The sequence below is a fragment of the Corvus moneduloides genome, chromosome 7 (assembly GCF_009650955.1).
Source record: "Corvus moneduloides isolate bCorMon1 chromosome 7, bCorMon1.pri, whole genome shotgun sequence".
Lineage (NCBI taxonomy): Eukaryota > Metazoa > Chordata > Aves > Passeriformes > Corvidae > Corvus > Corvus moneduloides.
The window spans coordinates 21,331,757-21,358,163 of NC_045482.1; the positions used below are offsets into that span (position 1 = coordinate 21,331,757).

The window sequence follows — 26,407 nt, forward strand, 5'->3', positions numbered from 1 at the left end:
CACTGTAAGATTTTATTATATTGTTGAGAAGACAAGTGATAGGAATCAGAAACAGGCAGCTGTGTCTAGTTCCAAAATGCATTCCTTTATTGCTGGGATCCTGACCATTGTTATTCTAGTAGATGTGGATATAGTTTTCTTCAGCATAAGTGTACCAGTTTGGCCAAATTTAGAAATATATCCTCTGAGAGAAGGCACAACCACGCCTCCCCCACCAGGTTCAGGAAAAAATAAATTTTCCTCAAAGGAAAGTGAATAAGATAAAACTATTTATTTAACAAACACATGGGAAAGGAAAATAATGTTAAATGGTAAAATCTTTTGCTGTGGAGGAAAAACCTGGGAAAGTGTTAGAGTCCTCCCTTTGGTCTCCTCGGAGCTGGGGCTTGGCCCAGGGCCAGGCCCTCTGTGCCCAGTGGAAAGTCCTCCTGATGTGTTCTGATGTTAAAGCAGTCCAGTAGAAAAGGGAGAAAATCCGAAATTCCAGGGAAGGAAAAATTCAACTCTCAGTCTCTCTCCGGAGAACAGAGCAGCTGAACCACTGGTCAAAAAAACTGTTCTGGGCGCAGCAAGCAGGGTGCTTCCTCCCTCCCCTGCCGCAGTGGGGAAAACCAATTGCTATCTGTGTGTGACCTTGAGCAAGCTGCAAACTGCTTTGCAAAAGTTTTGCTCAGGTTTTTCCTTCCCCCTCTCAGGCTCAGTTTAGAGGCATAGAAAGGCACAGGAATTAATTTCTGGGCATAGGCAGCGATATGGGATACACATCATAAGGTCACCCCAAGACAATAAGGCAAGCCATAGTTAAGAATGGCGAGCAAATTTACTACTACTGTCTTTCTGAGACAGACAATGTGTTTCTAAAACAACTTAAAATGCAATTGGACTGCTATATCATAAAAATACGAGGTCTTCAACAGGTACCCTTTATCCATTTTTTAATTGTTTTGATTATTTGTGAATTAAGACTTTTTACTTTTACTACAATAATGAAGACCTTACTATGCTGTAACATCAGTAGGTACTATAATTTTTTTTTCGCAACTTACTAAAATTTAACTTTGTTAAATATTGTAATAAGACAGTTGTACTTGATAAGTATTGAAAGCAGGCATTCCAAAAATTTCTGTGAAAGTTCAGGTATTTCAAGGAGGGAAAGAAATTCATAATAATTATGTATACAGGCCAATTAGGACTGCTGTTGAAGGAATGGAGAAGGAAACATTATGTTATGTCATTGCAGTGGGGTGTAGTTGAAACTTCTTTCCACAATGAGTTTAGCTACTTTTAGAAAAGAATTATTTTGGGTTTGTAGAATAGCCTTTGGGTGTAAAAGAATTCAGATTTCTTCTGCACTATATGTAGCAACTGATTTTCTTTTACTGCTCTATGTTGCACCTCTGTGAATATATTCAATTACTTGAGAAAATATTTTTTTTTAAAAACAACTCCTTGGAGGAATTAAGATGAAAACCATAATATGTTTGGTAATACATTCTCTCTTTCCCAAATGTATATTACAAATACTTTTGGAGAATAATTACTAGAGCTATTTTGCTGTTTTTTACTGATTGCTGATAATCTTCCTGCCCTGTCTCCCTTGGCAGGCCCCTCTGGGATTAGTACGGAAAGGTTCCCTGCCACTCAGTGACACTGCTTCCGTGAACTCCTCTCTGCGCAGGATGAAGCGCAAGGCACCCTCACCACCCTCTAAAGCACCAGAAGATCAAAGTGAAAGCAGTAATGAGCCTGGTAATCTTTTTATGCTGTTTAATTGGAAGGCAACTGAAAGTATAGCTGGCTAAACATTAAAGTAAGCCACCTTATGAGATAAGAACCTCAAGTGAGCAACCACAAAACTGCAGATGCAAAGTACATTTATTTTTGTTACCTCACCAACTGGGGAAGCCTCGAAGCAGCACCCGAGCAGAGGCACCCAAGTGGGAACACAGACACCGAAGAGCTCGGTCCATGCCAGAGGATTGCCAAACCTGCTCCCTTCCCTCTATGTCAGGGATTCACCCAGATGTATTTACCACAGTGCTTTGATCTTTCCCACAGCAGGGCAGGAATCTCCAGCATGTTCCATAAGATGCCTTGTAAGTCTATCACAGGCCTGTGTTATCTGAACACAGGTGTTCCACTTGTCAAACACACAAGATTAAACAGCAATTAATATCGTATATGTGGGATTTTGCACCCCTACTGCAAGTCACTTGAGCGTGTTTACAATCCTCCTCACCAATCTTCTGTTATTTTCCCTCGAGTGTGAGAAAAAGAGGTATTTAGAACATGCAGATCAGAAAGCACAATACCAAATTAATTATAGCTAGGTTAGGTATAGAATTATGTTTATGTTACTCAGGTGGACTGCTTAGGGTGGGGAGAAAAGATTAGCTTCTCTGGATCAGAGAGAGTATAATAGCAAATGGACTTGCTAGAAGAATCTGGGAGAAAGTTCAGTATTGTTTTTTTGTAATTCTTCTGTTTGATCAAAAATTCAGTTTTCTGGTTCAAAAATGCCTAAGAGTTGAGATTAAAATATCTGGAAAATGTGACAGTGAGCACTAGTTGCTTCAGAGGAGTTTCTTGAAGAAATCACTAGTCTGTATGACCACAATATAACATTTTATCTAGAACTTTTGTTGGTGCAAAAATTGAGAGGTGGTAAGGTTGTTGCTTCACTTTTTGCAGTAACAGAGTCGACAGAATCAGCCTCCACTAAAGTGGAAGGAAGAGCCACTGAAATGCAGCCTGAAACAGGTTGGTTCTTTTTACAAAAGTATTGATAAAATCTACTTCGTAGCAAGCTATGGTAATTCATAGCAATAAATTACTATACTATAGATGTGTCATAAGTATAGAATTAATTTTAATGCTTCAGATCAATTAAGTTTTCCTTTGAAGTAAAAATATGCCATTCTAAAATAAAGATATTTTACCCTTAATGTCTACAAAAAACAAATACAATATATTTTGTGTTGGTATCTGTGCTTTACATTCAATAAACTAAACATTATCCTGGTTTTCCCTCTTTCCTCACAAGTTATAGAGAAGAACTATCCAGAATTTCTGTGATTTTTTTTTTTTTTTTTGTACCTCATAACAAGCTTTTCAAAAGCTAAAGCCCAGTGTTGTTTTTAGAACCCTGCCTTGTGCTGCCCTTGACCTGCATAACATAGGGGCAGGAGCAAATCTGTGCCTGCCTTTTGGTTGGCATCTGAACAGCCTTGAAAACATAAGTTGTAAATCTAAACTGAATGCATAAATAGTTGTTTATATATTAAATTATTTGTTGGGTGTTATGGGAAAAATGTGATACATAAAAGTATAGCTGTTTAAAATACAATTATTTAGCTGCTGAACATAATCCTTTTTTTGATTTATGCAGTTTGTACTGTTAAGTACTGTTGTTTGTAAGCACCAGACTGTAGGGTTCAGTTACAAGATACAACATCTAGAAGTCTTCTAAAATTTGCAAAAGCTTTTAGAATAATCAGTGCCAGTGCAATCTGAAAAAACAACTCTTCAATGCATTTCATAAGAATGAAGTATATAAATGCTAAGCCTGTGGAGTGCCACTGTCATTATATGAGGCTAAACACTCAGTTACTGTGCTAGTTGACAGGAATTTTTAAGTAGTTTTCCGGCTGTTTTATTCAGGATGCCAGTCAAATTGGTTGGAGTGGTAAAACACAAATGTACCACAAGAGTTGAAAAAGTCATCTGCTAGGATGGTAGGTCGCTGGAAAAGGGGGAAAAATAAAAAATCAGTAATCAGTAAACTTGGGCTTGGTTTGTGTTTAGGGCAATTTATGTAAATTATTGGAAAAGACATTAAGTAGAAGCAATACATAATGTAATAAACGGGAGTATGAACCTGTACTGTGGAGTCCAAGGTTGAAGATCTAACAAAGCTGTAACCTTTCCTTGTCCTAGCTGTTGTAGCAGATGAAAGAGAATAATCAGTTCAGAGTGAGTGGCTTGTTTTTTAGTACTGAATTTTGTGTGTTGAAAACTGTCTTATCTACATGCAATGGGTCTAAGATGAGCGAGGTTATCATACTGGGATTTTAAATCAAGTTTTTCTTGTTTTCTTGTACTTGTTTTTATCTTAAAGTTGTTGATCTGTGCTATAATTTGTGCCTTTCCCATCACTGTAACGTCCAAGTGCTGTGTAGGTAAACAGCCCTGAACTTCAAAGAAATGGCTTGTTTGTTTTTCGATAGATTTAGAAACTTCTGATTGAGGCATTCGAGTTCTGTAATTAAATACTTTAATTTAAGCTGTAATGGAAAGAAATAGAGAAAAGTAATCACCTTCACTGGGCTTAGGGCAGTCTATATTGAGTCCTTGGATTTACCTCTTCAGTTAGTGACAATCTTCAATCTCTAGTTCTCGTGTCTTCATGCAGTGTCCTTTGCTGAAGACTTGATGTAGTGCAGTTTTTTAAAATGTACATACAAGTCACATAGCACAGCTTCATTGCCTCTTTTTTTTCCTCATGGGATACTGCTGCTCTCTGGTGGCATCTCTGAAACTGTCATGAGGCCTGTGTATAAAGGGTCCTTTCAGCAAAGCCTGTCGTGCTGTGAGAACCAATATTAACCTGCAGCAAAATCAGATGCAGTACACTTGTCCTATTCCTAGTCTGAAAATTACCACATTTGGCAACTGTTTTAAATGGATGGAATAGTTCAGTATATCTTTAATTGCAAAGTGGGACATAATTTTAACCCTACAAAACCCCCAGAGTTCCGTCCATTTGGTTTAATACTGCTTTGATTGTTGGGCATCTGGGAAGCATTGTGAGTTTTTGTCCAGCTATGACTGGCATTCCATAGTAGTTCTGTTATGCAGTGCTACTTCAGCAAATGAGCAAAATAACCTAAGCTGCAAGTACAGCATTACCTTTTGCCCTAGAATGAACCACTGCAAGTATTCAATTTGGTGTCTGTTAACTATGCTCTACTTAGACACATACACATTGAGTGGAGCTTTATAGTATGGAATAGGCAGCATTTCTCTTGTGAAATGACAGTTTTCCCATGGTGTAAAAACAGTCTTACTTTGACAAAAATAGTTTGAAGGCACACATCTACTAGAATAAGCATTGACAAAGAATTAATGTGAACATTTAGGATCATAAGCAGCAATTCACTTTATCAATTATGATTTTTGTTCGCCTTCCCAAAATTTAATTAATACTTAGTCTTTATTTTTCTAGGGGAGAGGGTAAAACAGTGTTCAAAACAAATTTTGAAATTAGAGATGTTTAAAAAACTTCCCATCAAACAAATCTATATAATCCTATTGGTTACAGTATTTCTTAAGCACCTTGTTAAGGGCTGTAGAGTCAGGAGCAGATTTGCATGATGCAGTCAGGCTTTTTGGCTCTGGTGCTTATGAGCATAAGAGCTCACAGAGCAGCACCAGCCTGTTCTCTGCTGGGCAAAGGGTATTCTTACTGCTGAAAGGAGAGTCGCAGTTGGTATGTCAGTCGTCAGGTGTGTGTATATATATCTATATCTATTTATATATATCTATCTTCACAGTGGCACACTGTAGATTCTAACAATGTTGATTTAGGGCTACTTAAAACCCAGTGACTAAAGTTCTGAGAGAATAAATTATATGCAGGTAGAAATGCAATTTATGTTACATATGGAACTACAGATAGGATGTATAAGCAGTAAGGCAACAGTATATAGCCAGTATTGCTGTAAGTTCTTCCTAGCAGTATGTTGCACGTAAAAGCTATAGACTGAGGGTTTGGAAACAAATCAGAATCTGACCTGCTCCCCTAGGGAGTTAACTGCATGATGTAAGTGAAGGACGGTTGTTAAATGTTGTTTGTTTTCAAAAGTATTCAGACTTTATTCTGCTACAGCAGTGATGGCCCAGGTCTGGAATGAGACCCAGTAACAGATGAAAACCCACTAGCAAGCAAAGCTGATCTTATGCTGACAAATGAGGTAGAGCATTTTTTTAAGAAGTGTGAGGGCTGTTTTTGTTTGGTATTATCCATTTGTAGGTCTGGTTAGTCCACCCCAATGCTTGGAAGTGTTTCTAGCACAGCAAAGAACAGACTTTCACATAGCAGGAATGTTAGGAATGTCTCCTACCAACCCAAGCTGAGTTTCCATCCCAGGAGTAGAGATATAACTCAGCCTTTGTTACACTCCTCTCCAGAGGAAAAGCAGCAGAGAAATGACAGCAGTGCCTGGGCATAAAACCGTAACAGCTCCAGAATGCTTCCATTTTTCTTGTCAGAAGTCCTGGCTATTCTTTGTTGTATAATTCAGTATTCAGACTGAAAAATCTGGCTTTGTTCCTGTGGCTGGTAATGGCTCAGGCCCGTGGTGTAATAGGTCTCACCAGTGAAGGAGGCAATGTTCTTGAGAGCCAGTTATGGGCTGTGGGATAGTCTTGACTGGTTTAATGTTTGCTCACATTTTGTTATGCTTTGTTTGTGCATTTTGACATATATATTTAACTTCTCACACATAATGATACTGCCATTACTAAAATGATCTCTATTGTAAACATCAAAGTTTCTGTTCTGTACTGAGCCTTTCTCCAATACATACATTCTCTTATTACTTTTCTCTAACAGTGTACTTCTCTAGAAGTACTGGAAGCATTGTAGGATACCAACTGCTAAAAAAAAGTTAGTCTAAGATTTTTTTTTTTTTTTTTTTTTTTTTTTTTTTTTTTTTTTTTTTTTTTGTACTCTGGGATCTGTGACTTTCCAGTATTCCTTACTTTTGCTTACTTTGTTGACTTTTACTCTTGGAAATTTACTGCTACTACTTAGAAAGACTGCAACCTAATTTTCCAAGTGCAAGGCTTGTTCCTAATAGGTATCAGTGCACCCAAATCTGATGGGAGTACCCTGGTCAGGTGTATTTATTAGTTCAACTTCAAGTACACTGATTTATCTTTGTCCTAATCCAGCAACCCAACCTTTTAGTTTAACTATGCTCTGGTTGCAAATGTCAGTATTTTTATGGATTAGCACTTTTCTATGAACTTTATTTTTCTACTGTAACATGAGGCACTGCACAAGACACTTTAATAAACTTAGGATGGTTATGGGAAATTTTTGCTAACAGTGATGAAACTTGTTCAGGCCACAGGCAAAATTGATATTTGGGTCGCTCTTTAGTTCTTTAACATTCCTGCTCTGATATAGAGGAACTGTGCATTTTAAAACCCACTGGAAAGCTAATGGAAGTACAAGAAGTCTGGGTAAAAGAAACTGTCTGCCTCCATGAAATTAGGGGTTATGAGATAGATCAAAATATATTTAACAATCTTAATCCAGTACTTGGGTTAAACATGGAAAATGTTTTAAAGTAGGTACAGATACAGAACCAGGTGGACAGTAGCATGGTCATGACCATATTCTTGTGTCAGAAGAGAGAATTGAAAACAACTAGAGAATGCTGTGAAGTCTGGATGGATCTCTTTTTATTTTTTTTTTGAATTTACCTGAACTATGAAAAAAGTCAGTTTTCCTTCTTCAAACTACTTAGGCTGCCTTCAGCAGTTCCTTTTTATCTACAACCTGCATTGAGAGCTGTGGTTTGGTTTGGGTTTTGTTGGGTTTGGGGGTATTCTCAATTTTTTTTGCTTTCCTTTGTGAGTGTAGATGTAAGGAGCTCAGAATACAACCTGGAAGGAATTGATGAAAGGGAAGAGATAAGTGTGCAACAGGGAGAGGAAAGTGAAAGTACCAATACCTCTCCCAGGATAGGAGAGGTTGCTGTAGCCTTCAGCTCTGCTGAGATACCACTGGAAAATGACAAAAACGATCCTGCTTCATCAGCTCCCGTTCCTGGCAGTGTTTCCGTAGACAACTCGCAAAGCTTCGAGGAAGAAAAACAAGAAAATATGAGCACAGATGGCAAGTAAGTACGTTTTGTGACAAAGAAAGGAGCATTGGGGAGACAATGGGGGAGGCAAATAAAATGCAGAGTGCTGTTTCATTGTACAAAATAGAGAATTGTGAGAGAGGAATGAGCTTTAATATGCTTAGCTTTCATTGTAGCACTCTTCTGTGCACAGTAATTCATGGAGCTTTTCAGCAGAAATGACAATGAAGTGTTCTGCAGTCTATTCTGTTTAATCTTCCCTTTCCTTACTATTCAAACACCTGGAGCCCAGAAAAGCTGAACCCAGCTCTAAAATGCCCAGTGTATTTACTAGAGCAGCGTGCTGCAAAAAATTTGGCTTGATTAGGTAAATAAAAATACACAAATTTATTCTTACAGATGGGGAAAAATGGATACATCAGCCATTTCTGGTTTTTTGGGCATGATTCTTATTGCTTGCATATTTGTTTTGGCTTTAATTTTTATTTTTTCTTTTCCTTATGTGTGGTCTTGACCTGTCTCAATCCATTTGCTCTCAGGAAAACAAGTTAATTCAGCTTTTTTTAAAGAATAAACACATTAGTTTCCTTAAGCGCTCTTTTTCCCTTCTGGTGATGCTGTACCTTTGCCCTTCAGCATGTTTGTTAAACTACCTGACTCAGCAGGTTTCCAACATGAGTTAGTGCCTGCTTGAAATAAATGTTGATTGTCCAGAGAAGTCCCATTGTGTTAATGTAATTCACTATTTCTCTGTTCCCTGGGGCAACTAAGCTGGCTACTGTTCCCAAATTAAATTGAAAGAACTATTTCGATTATTGTACTGAAGCCAAAACGTGTGACTGCCCTAGTAGCCAAGAACTTTCAAGGTAGTAAAGAGACGTTTAACTTGTATTTGAAGGGACGTTTTTGTCAGTCCAAAGTCAGATGTGGCTTTGCAAAAATATTTGATACTCTGTCCTGGCAAATATTGTCCCAGTTTTTCCTCTTTGGGGATCTAATAAATTGTCTTGAATTTGCAAATTATGAGGCCTGTGTTATTGGGCCAGTTTGCCTGATTGTCAAGGGGATGTTTCTGTCCCCTCTCCCCTGTGAATTGGTAGTAACCTTTCATGTTTTATAATCCTGGTGAGAGTCAGCTAGAATGTACTGCATTCTGGTTTTAGAGTTTGGCAATTGCTTCCTCAAATATCATGGGGATTCCAAAATGAGGAGTAGTGTTTCTCTGACATCATATATCTGGAAAACAAGGTAATTTGAATCTTATATATAAGATCCAGTTACTTTGAGAAGTGTTTTCTTTTTTTAATCAAACCAGGGATATATGCAAAATATTCCAGTCAAAACCACTAATTTCAATAATGATACTCTGTGGTGTTTTATGGCTTTTGGGTTTGGTGGGTTTTGATTTGATTTTTTTTAAAATTCCTATTAAAAATCTAGTTCAGACTGTTGTTAATAGTTTTAGCTCAGTCCCTCAGCTGTGTTAAAAGGAGTGGAGCTAAGTAAGAGTACAGAGTGCAGGACTGAGCTCTAACTTTCTTCCAACAGTAATTTTGAGAGCATATGCTCTCAAAACCATTTGGTGGTTTATTGGACACTTACAGTATGTTTGGGACTACACAGGCAACATGAGCATGGATGGTTATTGAGAAATGTATCATTTTAAATGCTTCAATGCAGATGTGTCAGCTCAAGGCACTGATTCTGAAAACTGATACATTTGATGTGGCAAATTAATTGGAATCTTCATAATGCCAGTATTTCTAACTACATAAAATAAAAATATCTTGAACAAAGTTTGAAGTTGTAATAACTTTCTATAAAGAAATTTTAAGTATTTTTGCCTTTTTCATTTACCTTCTGAAGCCAAGGACTTAATATCGCCCCCCACCCTCAAAATGATTACTTTTTTATTCAGCATTTTTGCAGTTCTCTTGTGCCCCATGAAATGAGGGAAATAGATATTGTATGTATTTGCAAGATGTTTAGCATGCAAGTAACATGTTGTGTGTGTTTCTTTTCTGTTCTCAAGGTATTTCTTGAAAGGGACTATTTTGCGAAGTCTGTACTGCTCAGTTTGTGTGTTCATACACAGTGTCTCATGGCAGCTTCCTGTGTATCATGCTAGGGACAAAGTCAGGGACACATTTTAGATGGGGGGGTGTCAGAACACTTTATATAAAGTGAAAAACCATTGTGGCTTCACTGGAATGGAGTTGTTATTGGAAAGTGGCTTGTTCAAACTGCACGTGTAAACAAAAGGAGGGGGAAAAGAGAAGGGAAGACAGATCATCTGCTTACACAGAAGCAAGTGGAGCTGCATGTCATTTTGGTAAAATACCATGGCAGCATTTCCTCTTGTTTTTTAAAAAAAAAGAAATCTATTCTGTTGAGTATTCCAGTGTTTGGCAGAGCAGTTCTGTTTTGTCCATCTGTGTTTGGAGAATATTGCCAGTTCTCTTGCATCGTTCCTTGTGTTTACTGAAATGAATGATACCAGCATATTCAATGTACTGTTGTGCTTTGCAGAGGACTACAGACTAAGATAAGCAGTGAGGATGCTGGATTTCAAACAGACGGGAAGCTTAAAATTTTAGCTCAAAATAAAAATGATGGTGAGTAGTTCCCACTTGTTAATACTTGAAGCTTGAACTTTTCTATTCCTTTGAAGAAATGGCTATACAGTCAATTCTTGAATTGTTATAATGAGATTATTTTCTTTACACCTTCTCTAGCTCTAGTGTATTTTCTTTGAGATGAAGTGGCAAAAATTGGCTGCAGTTTTGGTTTTTTGGGGTTTGTTTTTAATATACTTTTGTTTTAGCAGTAGTCAAAGCTGTCTCATGCTGTTGTAGGATGGTTGGGTGGGACAGTGCTGAGGAGGGGGAAAGCTGAACACAAAAGTAATCCTGCCACGCGGGGTGACATGGCTGCCACACCCCTGTGGGGAAGAAGAAGCCATCAGTTGTTCTTTGCTTATGAAATTAGGGTGAGTTTTCTGCATGAAAATACAAATATTTTTAAGCACAAATAAAAGAAAGTGACACACTGATCTGAAACAAAATGACGACATCCTGTGCATCTAATGGGTCATAAATTTTCCTGTGGATTTAGTGACCTGACTGATTTATTTTACTCTTTTGTGACACTGATTTTCAGATTTATATATTAGGCCTTCTATAGTCTTTTATACTCAGTATACCTCTGTTAATAAATCATAACAACACAAGTCCTGTTTATATGTGATATAAATTTTAACTGCCATTTTATAGCATACATGAAATGAGGATTTTTTTTCCCTACAGAATACCACTCCAAATTATTATTTCTGAAGAATTTAATTTTTCCCAATATTGTGTTTAAAACAATTTGACTCAAATATTCATGTGTTTGGGATTTGATCACATGCTTAGTTTAGGGGTAGAAAATTGAATTATCAGACCACCTAAAGGGTAGGAAAAATAGGTTTGCCAAATTGCTCTTGTCCATAATGTTTTTCAGTTGTTCCTTGTACAAATACATAAGGCGTAATTGACAAATAAGATTTGTAACATTAAAACTAAAGGACAGAAGCCACAAATGTGTGGAACTAAATAAAACCTGCATCTAACTCGATATTGAATAGTCCTTGAGCTCTTGAGTCACTGATGCCTATATAATGAACTGAAATTCATTAGCACTTTTTAAATTGTTTGAGAATAGTTTTTTCTATTAAGTCGATGCATGGCATCTGTAACCTGTTTATCAAGGAAAAGTACCTGAATCAGAATACAATTATTTGGCAATATTAGTCAAATATATTTACATCTTTAAATAGCCTTTAAAAGTGTTAAGGAAAAATTAGCATCAGTGAAAAGCAGTCATTGTTATTAAATACATAGAATGTAATGAGGAAGATTGAATCTTTTTTGGCATTTGATTTGGCATTGGTATTAATTTTGGAACCTTTCTTTAACTTAAAGATCACAGTGATACAAAACTCCTTCCAACAACAGAAGAAGGGAAAAAACTTCAGACAGCTGAAATTAAAACAGTAGATTTTAGAGAAAATAACAAGCTTGAAGTTGACAGACTATCAAACTGCCAGGCATGTGAAAATGACATCTCTGTAAGTCATAGAAATTATCCTCAACTGATTTCAGAAAAGCAAGATGACAAAACAAATCAAACCAGCTTGGACACAGTAAAAACTCAGGATGTTGGAATCCAGACTTTGGATAGCAATTTGGGAAGGACTACACAGAAGGAAATTACTGTTCCTCAAGGTGTTGAATCATCCACATTTAGAGAACTAGTCCCTCAACACAACAGAGATAAGAAGAACCCCCTTCTTCAAGTGATGCATGGAATGCATCAAGAGAGTGAAGATACTTCAATAGAACAAAATCTTGAGACACAAGAAGTTACTCATGAAAGAGTAATTCCAATGAAAGACCAGAGTCACATCTGTATAAATGGCAGTAACTTCGCTTCACGAGAAACAACTGCAGAAACTCCAGATGATTCTCCTGTAAAAGGTCACCCTTTTTATAGACAGGACACCAAACCTAAACCCAAACCTGCTAATGAAATTACAAGGGATTACATACCAAAAATTGGGATGACTACTTATAAAATAGTGCCTCCAAAATTCCTAGAAATGATGAAGAGCTGGGAATCAGAAGTTCCATTAGATCATAAGGAACAAGAGGTATCTACTTTGGAAGACCCCAAAGAATTCATAGTGCAAACTGAAATTCCTCATCTGTCAAAAAGTGTGGGTCCTTCACAGGTTGGTTCACAAAATGAAGCTGCAGCAGCAAATGATCTGCTGCAGAGAGTGAACAGCACTTCTGACCATACTGTGACCTCTGGAGCTGAGATTACTACTGAGAGCAACCAGATGGAAAGAGAGTCTTTCAAGCAGTGTGCCCCACTGCTGCTAAGTTTGGATAATACAAATGCTTCTCCTGAGACTCAGGACAAGTCAAATGCATTAAGTCCATTAAGTCCCACAACAAAGCCTAGTTCTTTTTATCTGCAGATGCAACGAAGAGCTTCCGGTCACTATGTGACATCTGCAGTTGCCAGAAGTACAGTTTGTGCTCCTAATTCAATTCAAAATGAAATTAAGAATACAGAGATGGGTAAAAAAATCTCGTCACCTGATTTAACTTCTTTGGCTTTACAAAAAACAAGTATTCCCTCTCCTCCAGCAGATCAAGAAAAAGTTGATGATGGAAAAAACATTGAATCTTCCACTTCTCCTGTTAAAAGCAATAAGCTTTTAAGTTTTCCCTCCTGTCCTCCAGCACCATTGAATCTAAGAACTCTCAGAACTTTTGCAGTTCCAAAGCCATATTCCAGTTCAAGACCATCCCCTTTTGCTCTTGCTGTCTCATCTGCAGTCAAAAGGTCACAATCATTCAATAAGACGCGTACGATCACTAGCCAGGCACCAAGAGAGGAATTTCCAGTGGAACTCTCCTCTGCCCCTTTGGCAGCTGGATTCTCCTCAGCTACTTCCATGCCTGAAGTGAAAAGCCCTTCCTTACAGACCGTAACAGCGGGGTCACAAAATAGTCTAATGGATAAGGTAAACTTTATTTCTAATACTAATTGACTGTGGATCCACTGCCATCAAGTGCAACCAGTGTAAAGTCTTGTTTCTGAATTGCTTCCTGGTCAGAAAGCTCTATATTTGTACAGGGAAAATACCCTGTGGTGTCCACCAGTAGCACAGCATTATAATGAAGTACAGGGATACAGGGAATGTTAAAAATGAGAGCAACATCATTCAGATGATCGGAAATAACTTTTCCTGCCGTAATTAGCATCCCCTAATTTAAAGAACTGTCAATTAATTAGTTATTCCTCTTGTGTAATACTTATTTTTAAGCTTGGAGTGCTTATGATTTGTTCTTTATAGTTCTGTGTGTTGATTCCTTAAATTTAATTCTGAGTGGTGTGCTCTCTTTGGCTTCAAGTGGTCATGCCGCAAGCATGCTTGAATGGAGATACAAAGTTTTGCTGGCGTAATTACGTGAGAGAGAAACTGTGCTATGCTGGAAATGTGGCTGATCTCTGAAGTCTTGAATCAAGCGAACACTAGAATGGCAGCAGTTTGCTATGCAACCTTGTGTCAGGTTGATTCAGATTTCCATTTATAACTAATTCAGATTAAAGGTTTTTGGCTTCTTTTCCTTCCACTTCCTCCCTTTATAGAAAGGCAGCCATGTGAATAGTGAGCAGAAGAGTCAGGCGCAGTCAAGTGCTTCCCCTGACCACCCACACCCTGTCACTAAGAGACAAACCACGATGACGCTCCCGCGCGCTGACCCCGAACAGATCCACCAGAGCTTGCTGGCTGCAATCCGCTCTGGAGAAGCTGCTGCCAAATTGAAAAGGGTGAGTTTTCATCATTGCATCCAAAACAAAGAACTCATGGTACTTCCTTCAAAATTACCATACTAATGCCTGATTCTAAAAGCAGTTAGTTTTGGCACAAACTGCTGCCAAGAGGTCTCTTAACAATGGGAAGGGGAGATGGGGAAGAGGGTCAGTTTTGCAGAATAAAGTGGTGAATGCACCCACAGAGCTTTGAATGTCTGTATTTTGATACAGTACAAATGTAATCAAAATCTTCTTGAAATGAAATATAAATCTCTAGGTTATCAGTTAAGTATCTTGTCCATAAAGTCTGATTTGTTTGTATTTACATTGTTTGAAATTATATGGTTTTAGAAACCTGCTGAGCAGCTTTGCTCTAGACCTGAAGTGGCTGCAACCTTTTGCAGGCAGATAACACAGTTCTGAAGACTATTTCCTATTTGTTAGACTTTATCAGGTCCTTAATCTGTTTGGCATCATAACTAAGATTTTTCTCTATATTTTGTCAATGGTCCTGGAAGGACCATCTTCCTCTACCCCCTCTGGTTAAAAATTGTCTCTCCTAAAATTAACCTACACATCTCTCATTGTGTAAAACAGTGCACATTTCTAAAATCTGTACTGTTTTAAGTTTGCAACCAATCATAGTCTCACAAAGTTTTCTTGACATCACATTAGTATTTTGCATTCTGTTTTGAGGAATAGTTTCTCACTGCAGAAGGTCAAAGAAATTCAGTACTTTTTTTGGTTTTTTCCCCTTTTTCACTTGAAAGAAACTTATGTTGTATAGTAGGTGGATACAAGGGACATTTTTGTTTATGGAAGTCTTTGATTCCCTCGGGTCAAAATCTCACAGTGAGTGGTCAGATAGTGAAACATTCCATTTCATAGGTTTTTGGTTTCACCGTAGCAGTGCAACAGCCTCTGAGGCTTGTAGATCTCCCATCCTTTCTACAATGAATAGGAAGACTGAGTTTCCTGGAAAAGTTACAAGCATGCTCACGTAGGTTTTTGATCTCTAGTCAGTACAAGTGGTTTATGATACACTGTAGAATTGCTTCTCACTCTATGTCAGCAATCACATTAAAAGCAGGATAAAATTAAGAAAATGCTGTATTGTTCAGAATCTGTTAGAGGCAAAATCTGTTCTACCAGAAATACTGTTTGGATTGTATTTGCATATATATTTTTTTCTCTTCTAATGCATAATTACATTCTGAATAATATGACACTTTACTTACTTACTCCTTTTTATAGAAATGTTTTTAGTGTAGATTTGACCCATGTAGTCTTTATCAGTCTAGGTACAAGAATGACATGGGGAAGAGGAGAGAGATAATGATTGAAATTGGTTTTCCCCTCCCTTTCTCTTCTGTGGGTGGGAGATGTGCTTTGTCAGTAAACTACATGTTGAGACTGGGGTGATGAAAGGGCTGTACTTTTTAAGGAGACATTCTAATAATGAAGAAGCTGTAACCATAAAGAAGAGCAGTCTGCAGCACAGAAACCTGAACCAGGCTTTAAAAAAACCCCTGGAACACAAATAAAATGCAGTGAAGAACTCACTGAAGTTTTGCCAAGCATAAAATTGTACATGCTGTTCTTTTCACTTTCAGAGTGCATATGCTGTGGCACAGGTATGTCTGACAGCAGAAGGAGATTTTTTTGGCCTACAGCAAATTTAATAAAAACATGGTCTCATTTTATGTTTAACCTGGAGAACTGGCAGTAGTAGGACAGAGAAATGAAGCATTTTGTATCAATAAGTTATTTGCACCCAAAAGTGCTTTTGAGAATTGAGGGGACTTGGAGAATGCATACACCTCATAGCTTCCAGTATCATACTGCAGTCAGGAAAAGGAGTAATAATCTGATCCATTTGAATTATGAGAGACGTCCATCAGGTGCTTGCTTCTCTTTTTACCTCTTACCCCACACTCTCCCTTCTTGCAGCTCTGAGAGTCATTTAAAAAATATAATCCTGGCACCACTTGCCAAGTTCTTAATTTTTTTCACCCTCTGTTTTACTTAATGTGTTGTGAGTATGCAGTGCTGAGATCTGTGGCCTTTTATGTTGCTGGTCTTTCCTGTTCAATAGGGCCCTCAGTAATTACTAACCTAAAATGGGTCAAGTGAGGTTTCTTTTTAATCATTTTTCTCTTGAGAATGTTTTCATCATGTTTAGTAAACTGTGTGCTGTGGTATGTGGTTCTCATGGCTGTGGAGCATCTACAGCTCCCATTAACTCTAGTTGGAGCTGTTGGGCTGTGCAGTTCCACTGAAAATCAGGCTTTGGCTATCTGTGCTAAAAGTGATGGTTTGCTTCTGATAAAAGAAACATTACCATGGTATACAGGAGTGTTAGAAGATTTAGTAAGAAATCAGGTCTATTCAATATTTAATAAAAAGTGTTTGGTTTAGTGATATTTTTCAAGTATTTCTTTGCAACCAGGTGTGGAAAAGGGCTAAAAATTATGCATTTTTTGAATAGTTATACATGAAATTTTTTGTCAAGAAAAAATGTGTTTTTAAGTAATGTCTTATGTTTCTTTCTGCTTCTGTAGCATATATGCTTAGTTCAGAAATCATATAGGAGGTCTTCCATTGCAATGAGAAAAGCACTAAATGAAGTAACACTGTGTAACATATTAGAGAGATAAAAATCCGGAAATTTACGTTGGCATTTTTTTAATATTTTTTTCTCTTTCTTTTTTTTCCCCTCCCTGCTCCCAGGTTGGTCCTCCATCAAACACCATAGCTGTCAATGGAAGAACCAGGCTTAATCCTTTGTATTCCGCTGAAGCTAAGGCTAATCCCTAGATATTATACCAAATATTTTGCACTTTACTACTGCTTCATAGGCCAACTTAATACTAACTACAATTTTTGAAAGTGTAAATGCAAGTATATATTAATATATTTTTGTCAATGGTTATAAGAATTTCAATCTGGGTCTTTTGATGCCTTGAAAAGATTATTAGAATATGTAAATTATGGTAGTATTTTGCCTTTTTCTCTTTATAAAGTTGACTGTGCTGCTAAAATGTTTTAACACGAGGTGTAGGTGAGCTTTGCTTATGATAGAATGAGAATTGCAGATTCTTGCTTTTAGCCTTCAAGACTGAATAATATGTAGCACTATGCTGAAACTATAGATTGGAAGCAACCTAAAAGTTTTAGCTCAAATAATTAGTTTTCAATTGTGTATTACTTTAACAGATTGTAAGAACCTTAATCTACCACATGCTGCCTCCATATTACTTTATTAAATCAAAATTTTAATTAGTAGAAATCTTATGTCTGAATCTAATGTCTAAAAATGATAGATGGATTTGTTCCTTTAGCAGAGAGTAATTGGGATATGTGGGATTTTTTGGTTTTTTTTTTTTACTCTCCTGTCATTTTTTTCCTGGTAGCGTGCACACACACAAAAAAATCAGGACATAAATTATTGGAAATTTTTGTACTACTCAAAACCTTTTCTTAACAGTAGCACTACATGATGTTTCTCAACTACTCTTTAAATATCTGTATATAGCATTTACCTAGTACTCAGATAAGCAATACTTTTTGTGAACTAATTATATCTTTAAGTAGTCATCAACACATAGTCACTAATAAAATACAAATTCCAGTTCTGATACTTAATTAAATAGAATATATTTTTTTCACTGGAAGCATAACTAAAAAATGAACTGCTTTGGACTTATTCATATAAAATATTTTAATATTAAAACAGCACTGTAACACAGAAATCATGCTTGTGTCAGAGAGCATCTATTTATAGATTAAGCATTAAATACCAAAATGGGAATATATATTAAAAGAAAGTGTTTCATGTTATATCAATTTTGAGTTTCTTGTCAAGATTATACATTTTGGGGAGGGGATGGAAATATGATCACAGTCATGATGAAATAGCTACATTATGGATGCATGCAGCAAGTGTTGGGGTATTTGCCATATTAAAATATTTTCTTGCTGGACTTGATTTAAAATTAAGCAACTGTATTTAGTTTCTATTCTTTAACAATATATATATTTTTTACTTTAGAAACATTATGTAACTCAGTTTCAGAAACTGATCTATATGTGCATTTTCAAATTGTTTGCTGCAAGGTTTTTGTGCAATAATCTCAAAGAGGTCTAATTACTTTCCTAGTAAGGAGTCAAGTACTGATTTCAAGTTATGGTGTTAACTTAATGCTGAAACCCTTTAAGGAATGTTTTAGTAAATAAAAATTCATAAAGAGAGCTGATGAACGTTTTTTCATTGCTGTTCTCTCCTGTTTTCTCTCCTGTATCTTATTCCCCTGTCAATGTGTGTTACCACTTCCATCTCCTCCTTGTTCTTGCCTCCAATCAAGAGCTCATTCCAAGGGTGGGGGAAGCTCACATCGTAGTTCAGAAGATCTGGTTCAGGGTCTGACTGTGAAAGAAAGTTTCAACTTTCACTTGAAAGTAGTGAGATAAAAGATACAGGGGCTTTTCTAGTTTCCAACTGGGGCTTGCATTCTAGATTTCACTGTGTCTTGAGGGACAGACTTGAAAATTTTAACTTGCTCCCTGGATTCTAGAGTCTATGCTCATTGTGATATTTGAAGTCTGTGTTTTAGGCATTCTTATACAACATGCTGATCTGTAACCGCCAGAGAGAGGTTGCACTGTGAAAAGAGTCTCTCCCTTGTACTTTGGGTATGTGGGGGTTACAGGGTTTTTTTCAAACCTTGGTATTCTCTGCCAAGGTGACCAAAGTTATGTCATAAAATTACTTTAATCTTCGTCTGTGCTAATACAAATATATACAATCTTTCACTTTTTTCAAATGAATCAACAGAGTCCAATTATTCTTCTTTTGGGGAAAGCTCAAATAATTGTATGTTGTTCTTTTCTTTAGTTTTGACTACAAAACTGTATACTGTCTGTTTCTTAGTCCCATATGTTAAAAATAAACTGCCTTTTCATGTGAACTCCTGAAGGCAAATATTATTTTATGTAACAGAGATTAAACCACCTTGCTTGAATTTTAGGGTTTCTTCTTTGTGTAACTGAACTTGCTTGATAACTAACTGAAATGTCTACACGTGCTATAGTACTGTGAAACTTTTCAATGAGACTTTTTGTTACTAGGTGGCAATTTTGTTTAGCAAAACTTTCTCTTTCCCTCTTCTTCCAACATGTGTATGTAAGACATTTTTAAATACTGCTATTGTATTTCTAGGGATGCTTTTTTTCTTACACTCTTTTATTAAATTCTACCAGAGAAACTCTTGATGAGCTTGATGTGTTTATTCATTATTCAACCATGAAAACATTTCTGCTCAAGTAACAAGTTAAGTGTTTCTAGTAACTGCAAGCCCAAGATAGACAGCAGTAAATTTTTGTTGTGAATGCCTTACATGCAGGGTAAACAGACTTTTTTGAGCCCAAGAATGCTTAGTTTGACAACATGTATCACAGATGTCTTCCAACAGGAGGCAACTAGTTATGCCATACCTCTTATAATCCCCTTGATTTTGCATGGCAGTCAAAATGTTTAGGAATGAAAGGATACTGAAGTAAATGAAATGGCAATGTAATTGTCCAGATGAAATAGCAGGCCCCAGTGAAGGTGCATTATGACCTACTGGTACAAGTTCTTTGAAGAAGCACCAGGTATCCATGTAGCACGGTGCACAATTCAGACTCCAGGGCTTCATAAGTTAAGGAGGGCTAGCAAAGAAAAGAGAGGTAGGTACTAAAAATGATCTTATTAGTAATTATAGAAGAAATACTTTTTAATTTATTCTGCAGAAGAATAAAATTAAGACTACAGATGTACCTGGAGAAGGGAGCAGTTTTGTTGGGACAGCATCACCAGATAACTTTTGGAAATATTCTTGTGACTAAAGATTGTAAGGCCAAGGTAAGAGCTCTCCTACTTTGCAACTGCAAGATGTTAAACAACTCAGTGTCTCCATTTATGGGGTGTATATTCAGTAATCAGTGCCCTGGTTTTTCCAGCTACGTGTAATTGTAGCATACAACATGATCTCCAAGGAAGACATGAAAATTATGTTGATATGAACCAAGAAGCATGGTATCACACATGACAGCAGCTAATAATTCTAACTTTGTTTATTACAAGTAGCTGTTACCAGCGAAAGCAAACACTTTCAGTTGGAGCTGCTTAGAATCCTATTTTAATATACAGTTGCTAAAACATTTGAAATACTTCTGTTAAATGGAAACAAGGAAAAAGTGCTGTTGAGCAGTAGGGTGCACATCCTTGAATGCTTGGCCAGACTGCATCCTATGAGGTGTTGGACAACTACAACTAGTTTGAAGACTAAATGTAAATGACTAAGTAGGTGGATTGGTAGCCAAACAAATAGAACTCTTAGCAGAAGGGAACACACATCTTAATTTGTCTGTCTGTGGTAACTGAATGTGAGGCTGAAGTCAGAATGGTGTGTTTGGACCGGAACTGCTGTAATCACAGGCCCCAAACTGTTTGTGGGTGCTGTGAATGATCTGAGGTTCTGAAGATGTGGTGTTCTGTTAGTGCTTGGCTGCTGACAGCACAGCTGAAACATCACTTGTAGACAGATTGCTTATGAAGTCTATTTTGATGATAAAGCTGTAGCAATATCAGTGGAAATGTTTCACAGCTTTTAATTGAAAAGCATGCCTTCTGTGGGGACTATTTTATACAATCCATTTGAAAATCACAGCTAAGATGGATTTTTTTTTTTTTTCTTTAAAATTTCTGATTGGGTAGCTGATTAGGTGAGAGGGAAGGTCTCCTTGTTAAAATGACTTGAAATTTGCAAGTATGGGAAACTGTTTGTTAAAAACTTAAACACTTAGTTTTGTTTGGTCTTCCTTGAAAGAGCTATGTGGCATAGGAACTAACACAAACTCTGCGTCAAGAGTCTATTGCAATATATTGTACATAAAATTGCATTATTTTTTGTCAGCTGTTCCTACTTATTAACACAAACACTTTACTTTTGGGTGGGTTTATGTCTTCAAAGAGCATATTTTGAAGGGATGTATAATCTTCTCTTTTTAGTTGTATTAAACCTCACATTCACTAACAGTACAACAGCTAGTGTTCAGGTGAAAGAGATGAACACTTCCCTTCTCACATCCCTCCATCACCCTGGAAAGACCACCAAAACTGTTAATAGCCTAAGTTATTCCTAAATTATTCAAGACAGTTAAGGGAAAAAAAAATAGTGGGAGGGTGAAGGAGAAGGGATGAGGTAGAGATAAAAGGAATTTTGCTTTACTTGATCTGGATGCTTTTCTTGAACAGATGTTCCACATTTGCTAATTTAGTGATGGAAGAAAATCTCTTAGCATTGGGAAAAGGAAAAATACATATATCCAAAAAGGACACTAAAAATTTTAGGAAATTTCAACTCAGTAGTAGCATTAGTAGTATTATTTCAGAGTGATTGTGCATGAAGGGGCAAGGGCTGTATCATTCCCAACTGAAATAGAACTCTAGTGCCAAAAAGAATCCCTGAGTTTAATTTGAATCTAAGTTGGTAATTCCTCTGTGAACTTTCCAAACTTTGAGAACAGTCTTGTGCCACTAACATAGCAGTGTCATTATACACAAATGCCAGTGATGTTTGCTTGTTACCAGTTTGTGATTATACAATGAGTGTTATTTTTAGTAGCTGTTTTGTTGATAGCAGCTGTTCTGTGTGAAGAACAACTGTCTTCTGTTTCAACAAATCTGCTTGGTGATTTCCATGAGTGTCTGGGCATTCCCAAATAATGCTTAAACGGGAGTTTAGGGGTAGGGTGGAAAGCTAATTCTTAGGTTCACCCTTACTCATTTGAATATTCTCAGAACAACTGGTACAATATCCTTGATGCCCACGTTTTACTGAGAATTCGGTCACTGTTAACACAAATAACAAACATGATATGTAAGCTGTTATTGTTAAGACAAGATTAGAGTGTATTCTTCAGAAATTCCTAGTCTTCCACTCTGATAGAATAAATTTTCTTTAGCCTCTTCATCTATTTTATCAGTTGTTCTCAGTACTGCAGGGCAGACCTTGCTTTGCCTGTTACATTTGATATCATCACAGCCAGAGCAACAAGAACATGCTAAAACACCGTACATCCAAGGAAATCTTCTCAAGTGACATAATAGTTAAAGGAACTGGAATATTAAAGACTAGGCTTGTGTATGTGGTAGTGAGTATCCAAAGGAGTAAAGGAATTGAAGCATCCAGTCAGCTCAGGGCAGAGGGGGAGTTCAGTCCACAGAACTTGCACCTAAAAAAGTTATTAAAAAAAAATCTGGCCAACAGTGGCTGTTTGCAAATACGAGTGTACTCAGTGTGCTAGTGCTGGTGTACATTAACCACTAGAGTACTTAGTAATGGTTAAAATATTTCTAGTTAAAAAAAAATTATTAAACTACAGTTGGACTCAGAATTTCATCATTTCTCCTCAGCTTTGTCTGTCTGCCTGTTTGTTTAATGTCTCTTTTTCCTTTGTTTTTCCCCATGTGATCCTGAGCAAGAAGTAAGGCTACAGTCTAACAGGATATAGTCACACTTAATCTGAAGTGGCAAAGCAAGAAAGAATGAATTTATTTCACATTTGCTTGAGGCTTTATATAGCTCTGATTTATCAACAATACAATAAAAATAATATTTCAAATAGTTAAGCTGATTACAGTTTTCTAAATTAAATACTTGAACTAAATGGGGAGATGGAATGCAGAAAGAGCTGCAACTGTGCAATTGGTCACCTTTGGTTAAACAGCATGATTAGTCCCATCAACAGACACTATTCCATTGCTTCAATTGCTAAAAGCTAATTAAGCACTTGCATTCCCCTAACTGAAGTGTATTTGGCCACCTGCAGCTACAAAGTACACGTACCAAAAAGGAAATCCCTATGTTACAACTGCCAAGCTGCTGCAATTCTAAACTTCAGCACCTACGTGAAACAAGGAGGTGAGGCCAAGGTTGAAGAAGTCGGTTGCGAAAACTTCCTTTTTAAATTGCAGAGGACTGGGAGCAACAGGGGCACCCAGGCAGCTGCACAGGTAGGTGCCTCACAGTCAAGCAGCCAGGGTGGCTCTTGAATGGTCAGAAGGCAGCTGAGCTGCTGGTGGCACCAGCTCTTCCAGCATGTTTTGGCCATCTCCAGAGTGCTGAGGAGAGAAAGGTGCCAGAGGCACTGTTTACCTGAGTCTCCCTTTATCAGCTGAGTGGTAGAAAGAGGAGGGCATCCCAGTTTGTGTAGGTGCTCGTAACTGCATGGCACCCCTCTTACGCATCTGTGTAAGCTCTACCAGAGCTCTACTGTGAGCTTTCTTAAGAGCTTTAACAGAAGCTACCATGAGACACAGGCACAAGCTCTACGTATGAAGTTCACCTAGGGCTTGGCCCATCAGGAAAAGGAACCCTGAGAGAGGGAGGTGGGCTGCAAGGCTCTACCTGAAAATGGTGAGTTTAATTTTTTTTGTTATTCAAACTGTGTCTGGTATGGTGTTCTTTTAAAGAAAATTTCCAAAGTAAAAAAAAAAAAATTTTAGACTGTCAGGTGTGCTTGGAAGTTCAATAGACCTGAAAGGCGTAGTCTTTGGTGCCAACTAAAGATAAAAGGCTGAAAAGGTGTCAGGAAGGGTCTGCTAGACCATATTTTCAGGAAAAGGAAGTAGGTGTGTCTTGTGTAACTATTACATTACTTCAAAAACATAGTTTGGAGGTGATGTGAAATGTGAATTGCCTGATCATCAGTGGGAAAAACAACATAAGCAGGAATCAAACGAATCTCCAAGTGAAAAATAAAGGAGTTAAAAGCAGAAGATATTTTAGATTGAGTTCTGACTCTTTAGATTGCTTATCTAATAGTGGAAGGCAATTTGGGTGAGAGAATAAAACAAGAATTATAAGACCTTTAGAAACCATGTCAAGAAAGATTAAAGGAATGGGGCTGCTTTAGTTAAAAATGGAAAACTGATCAGGATGACATAACCATGTATCAACACGAAAGTTGCTACATGAATACAAGTGATTAATCATTGTATCTTCAAGCAATAGTCTGTTCTAGCTTTATACCATAAAGGATGAATAGTTAAACTGGGTCAAACTGAAGGTTTATTTAGCCTGTTATCTGGCTTTTGACAATGATCAAAAGTATGTGCCTAGGGAAAAACATAAGATTATAAAATACACAAAGTAATACTTACCCCTAAGTATGCTAAACCTTCAACAACTTTTAGCTCTGAGAATGCCAAAGCGAAGATGATTTCTATGTATTTAACAGTCTTAAATAATCTTGTTCAAGAGCTCAGCAACTTATTCTTTCAACTCCCATAAATTTTGAACAGTGACACATTCCTGTGTGACACAGAGTTCTTTGACTTAATGATACACTGTCTGAAAAACGATTTTTTGTTTGTTGTGAACTTCTACTTGCTAGCTTAATTTAATCCTCTCCAATGCTTTTCCTGAAAGAGACATTAACTCATCAATCCCCATTCATGCTCTCTGTGCCACTCATATTCTTACAAAACATCAGGAGTTGTGCCATAGGCATTTGAGGCTTGTATACTTTTGCTGTTTTATCAGTTACATGTCATCAAGGTTTGCCAAAACAAATATGTAGGTCTGAGCATGCCTTATGCTTCATTTCCTTCAGTATCTTTGGAAGAGGATTTTTTTCCCTTAGACACAGTTATTTTTTTAATTTGTCCCCTTTTGCTATTTGCTATATCGAGTCACCTACAGGATGTACCTACTCTTTACAAGATCAAAGTTTGAGAAAAGTGTGTGGTGCTTCTAAAGCACGAAATATCCAGCTGAATACAACCTTCCTAAGTCCTATTTATTCACAGATGTGATTATCTGATTCACAGGTGATCTTTGCAGTTCTCTGGCCAGTGAACAAAAGAACTTATAGCCTTAAGGATATGATACCTACTTGCTCATTAATTTCAACTTAAAGACCATGTACTTGCATGGTAAGTACTCTTGCCTACAAATACAAGTAGCTGTCTGGAAATCTGAAACAGGGCAAATGTACTGCCTTTAGTTCAAACACTCTAGACTGGCTTGCAATCAAACACTATTTTCTCCTGGACTGTTTCTGCTGATTCATTATTACCTTACTTTGTATTGCAATGTTAAAGTGAAACATGCTGCTTTAACTGTCTTTAAATGAACTACCTTTGTGGCAGTATTTTTAGATGGGTCTTTTGATGCCTTTTTAATGGTACATTAAAACTTAATGAATGCTGAGTAACACTATAATCCCTATGGAAGCACATATGGTATCTACATTAATACTGAATGAATGCATAATGATCAGTAGAATTTCAGTGATTTCCACATGAATCAACAGTGATGAGCCACTTAGTGTTACACTCAATTACATCATGTTTAATTTATGTAGCATTGTTTGGACATTGTGTTTAAAATGTCTTTAGTAAATCATTGAGGCTCTAATTGAGCCTCTATTTCAGGGACAAATTGCACTGTAAACATAAAATTCATTTTTTTACACAACAATTAATTTATGTTGGAGCCCACTTGCAAAGGGTCAACAATTTGATATACTCCCACTATTACTCCCTGAAAAATGGAATCCTAGTATGAAAACAAATTGCAGTAGCTGTTAAATTGTTTCTGTTCCCTTAGTTATGCAGCCACCAGACACTGGAAATGCATTAATTCCCTAAACTCTGGAAACAGTAGCAATACCTCACCTGCCCTATTTGACTGCTGCCAAGCAGTTCAGAAGATGTTTTCAGGTCAGAGTGTCTTGCAGACTCAGGAGAGTTCTCCACAATGCCTGACTAGCACCACACCCCCGCTCATGTTTGGAAGGCCATTCTGGCACATCCATGACTCCCTTGCAGTACTCCCTTGCAGCAAGGTGTACCAAGAGCTTTTGAAGAGTGACCATGCCATCAATCTGCCAGAGGTAGACAAAGAGATGGTGAGGGAACCTACACCAAAAGCAGACACTGTCTTTCAGCAGTTCTCCCACCTTGTGCAGGACCAGGAAGCAAATGTGGTGTTGATTGCCCATGCAGAGGAATATAGTTTTGCCTCATTTCCAAAGCATTAAAAAGGTATGAGGACCTAATGCCTCACTTCATCTCCCATGTTCCACATTGCAGTGCATTGAACATGGGCCAT

The 26,407-nt window shown here is 37.3% G+C and overlaps 1 protein-coding gene across 11 annotated transcripts in view; it reads left to right on the top strand.

Moving 5' to 3' along the window:
- Positions 1–19,515, top strand: part of COBLL1 (cordon-bleu WH2 repeat protein like 1) — an 81,443-nt gene extending 61,928 nt beyond the window's left edge. For 10 of the 11 annotated variants that reach the window (XM_032114208.1, XM_032114210.1, XM_032114216.1 and 7 more), the window contains 7 exons: positions 1,605–1,749; positions 2,692–2,760; positions 7,652–7,910; positions 10,404–10,489; positions 11,837–13,449; positions 14,079–14,261; positions 16,977–19,515. In XM_032114208.1, coding sequence (XP_031970099.1) covers positions 1,605–1,749; positions 2,692–2,760; positions 7,652–7,910; positions 10,404–10,489; positions 11,837–13,449; positions 14,079–14,261; positions 16,977–17,063 — 2,442 coding nt within the window. In that variant the 3' untranslated portion in view covers positions 17,064–19,515. The remainder of the gene's footprint in view (positions 1–1,604; positions 1,750–2,691; positions 2,761–7,651; positions 7,911–10,403; positions 10,490–11,836; positions 13,450–14,078; positions 14,262–16,976) is intronic. The other variant, XM_032114209.1, reaches the window with a different exon arrangement.
- Positions 19,516–26,407: the final 6,892 nt, after the last annotated feature.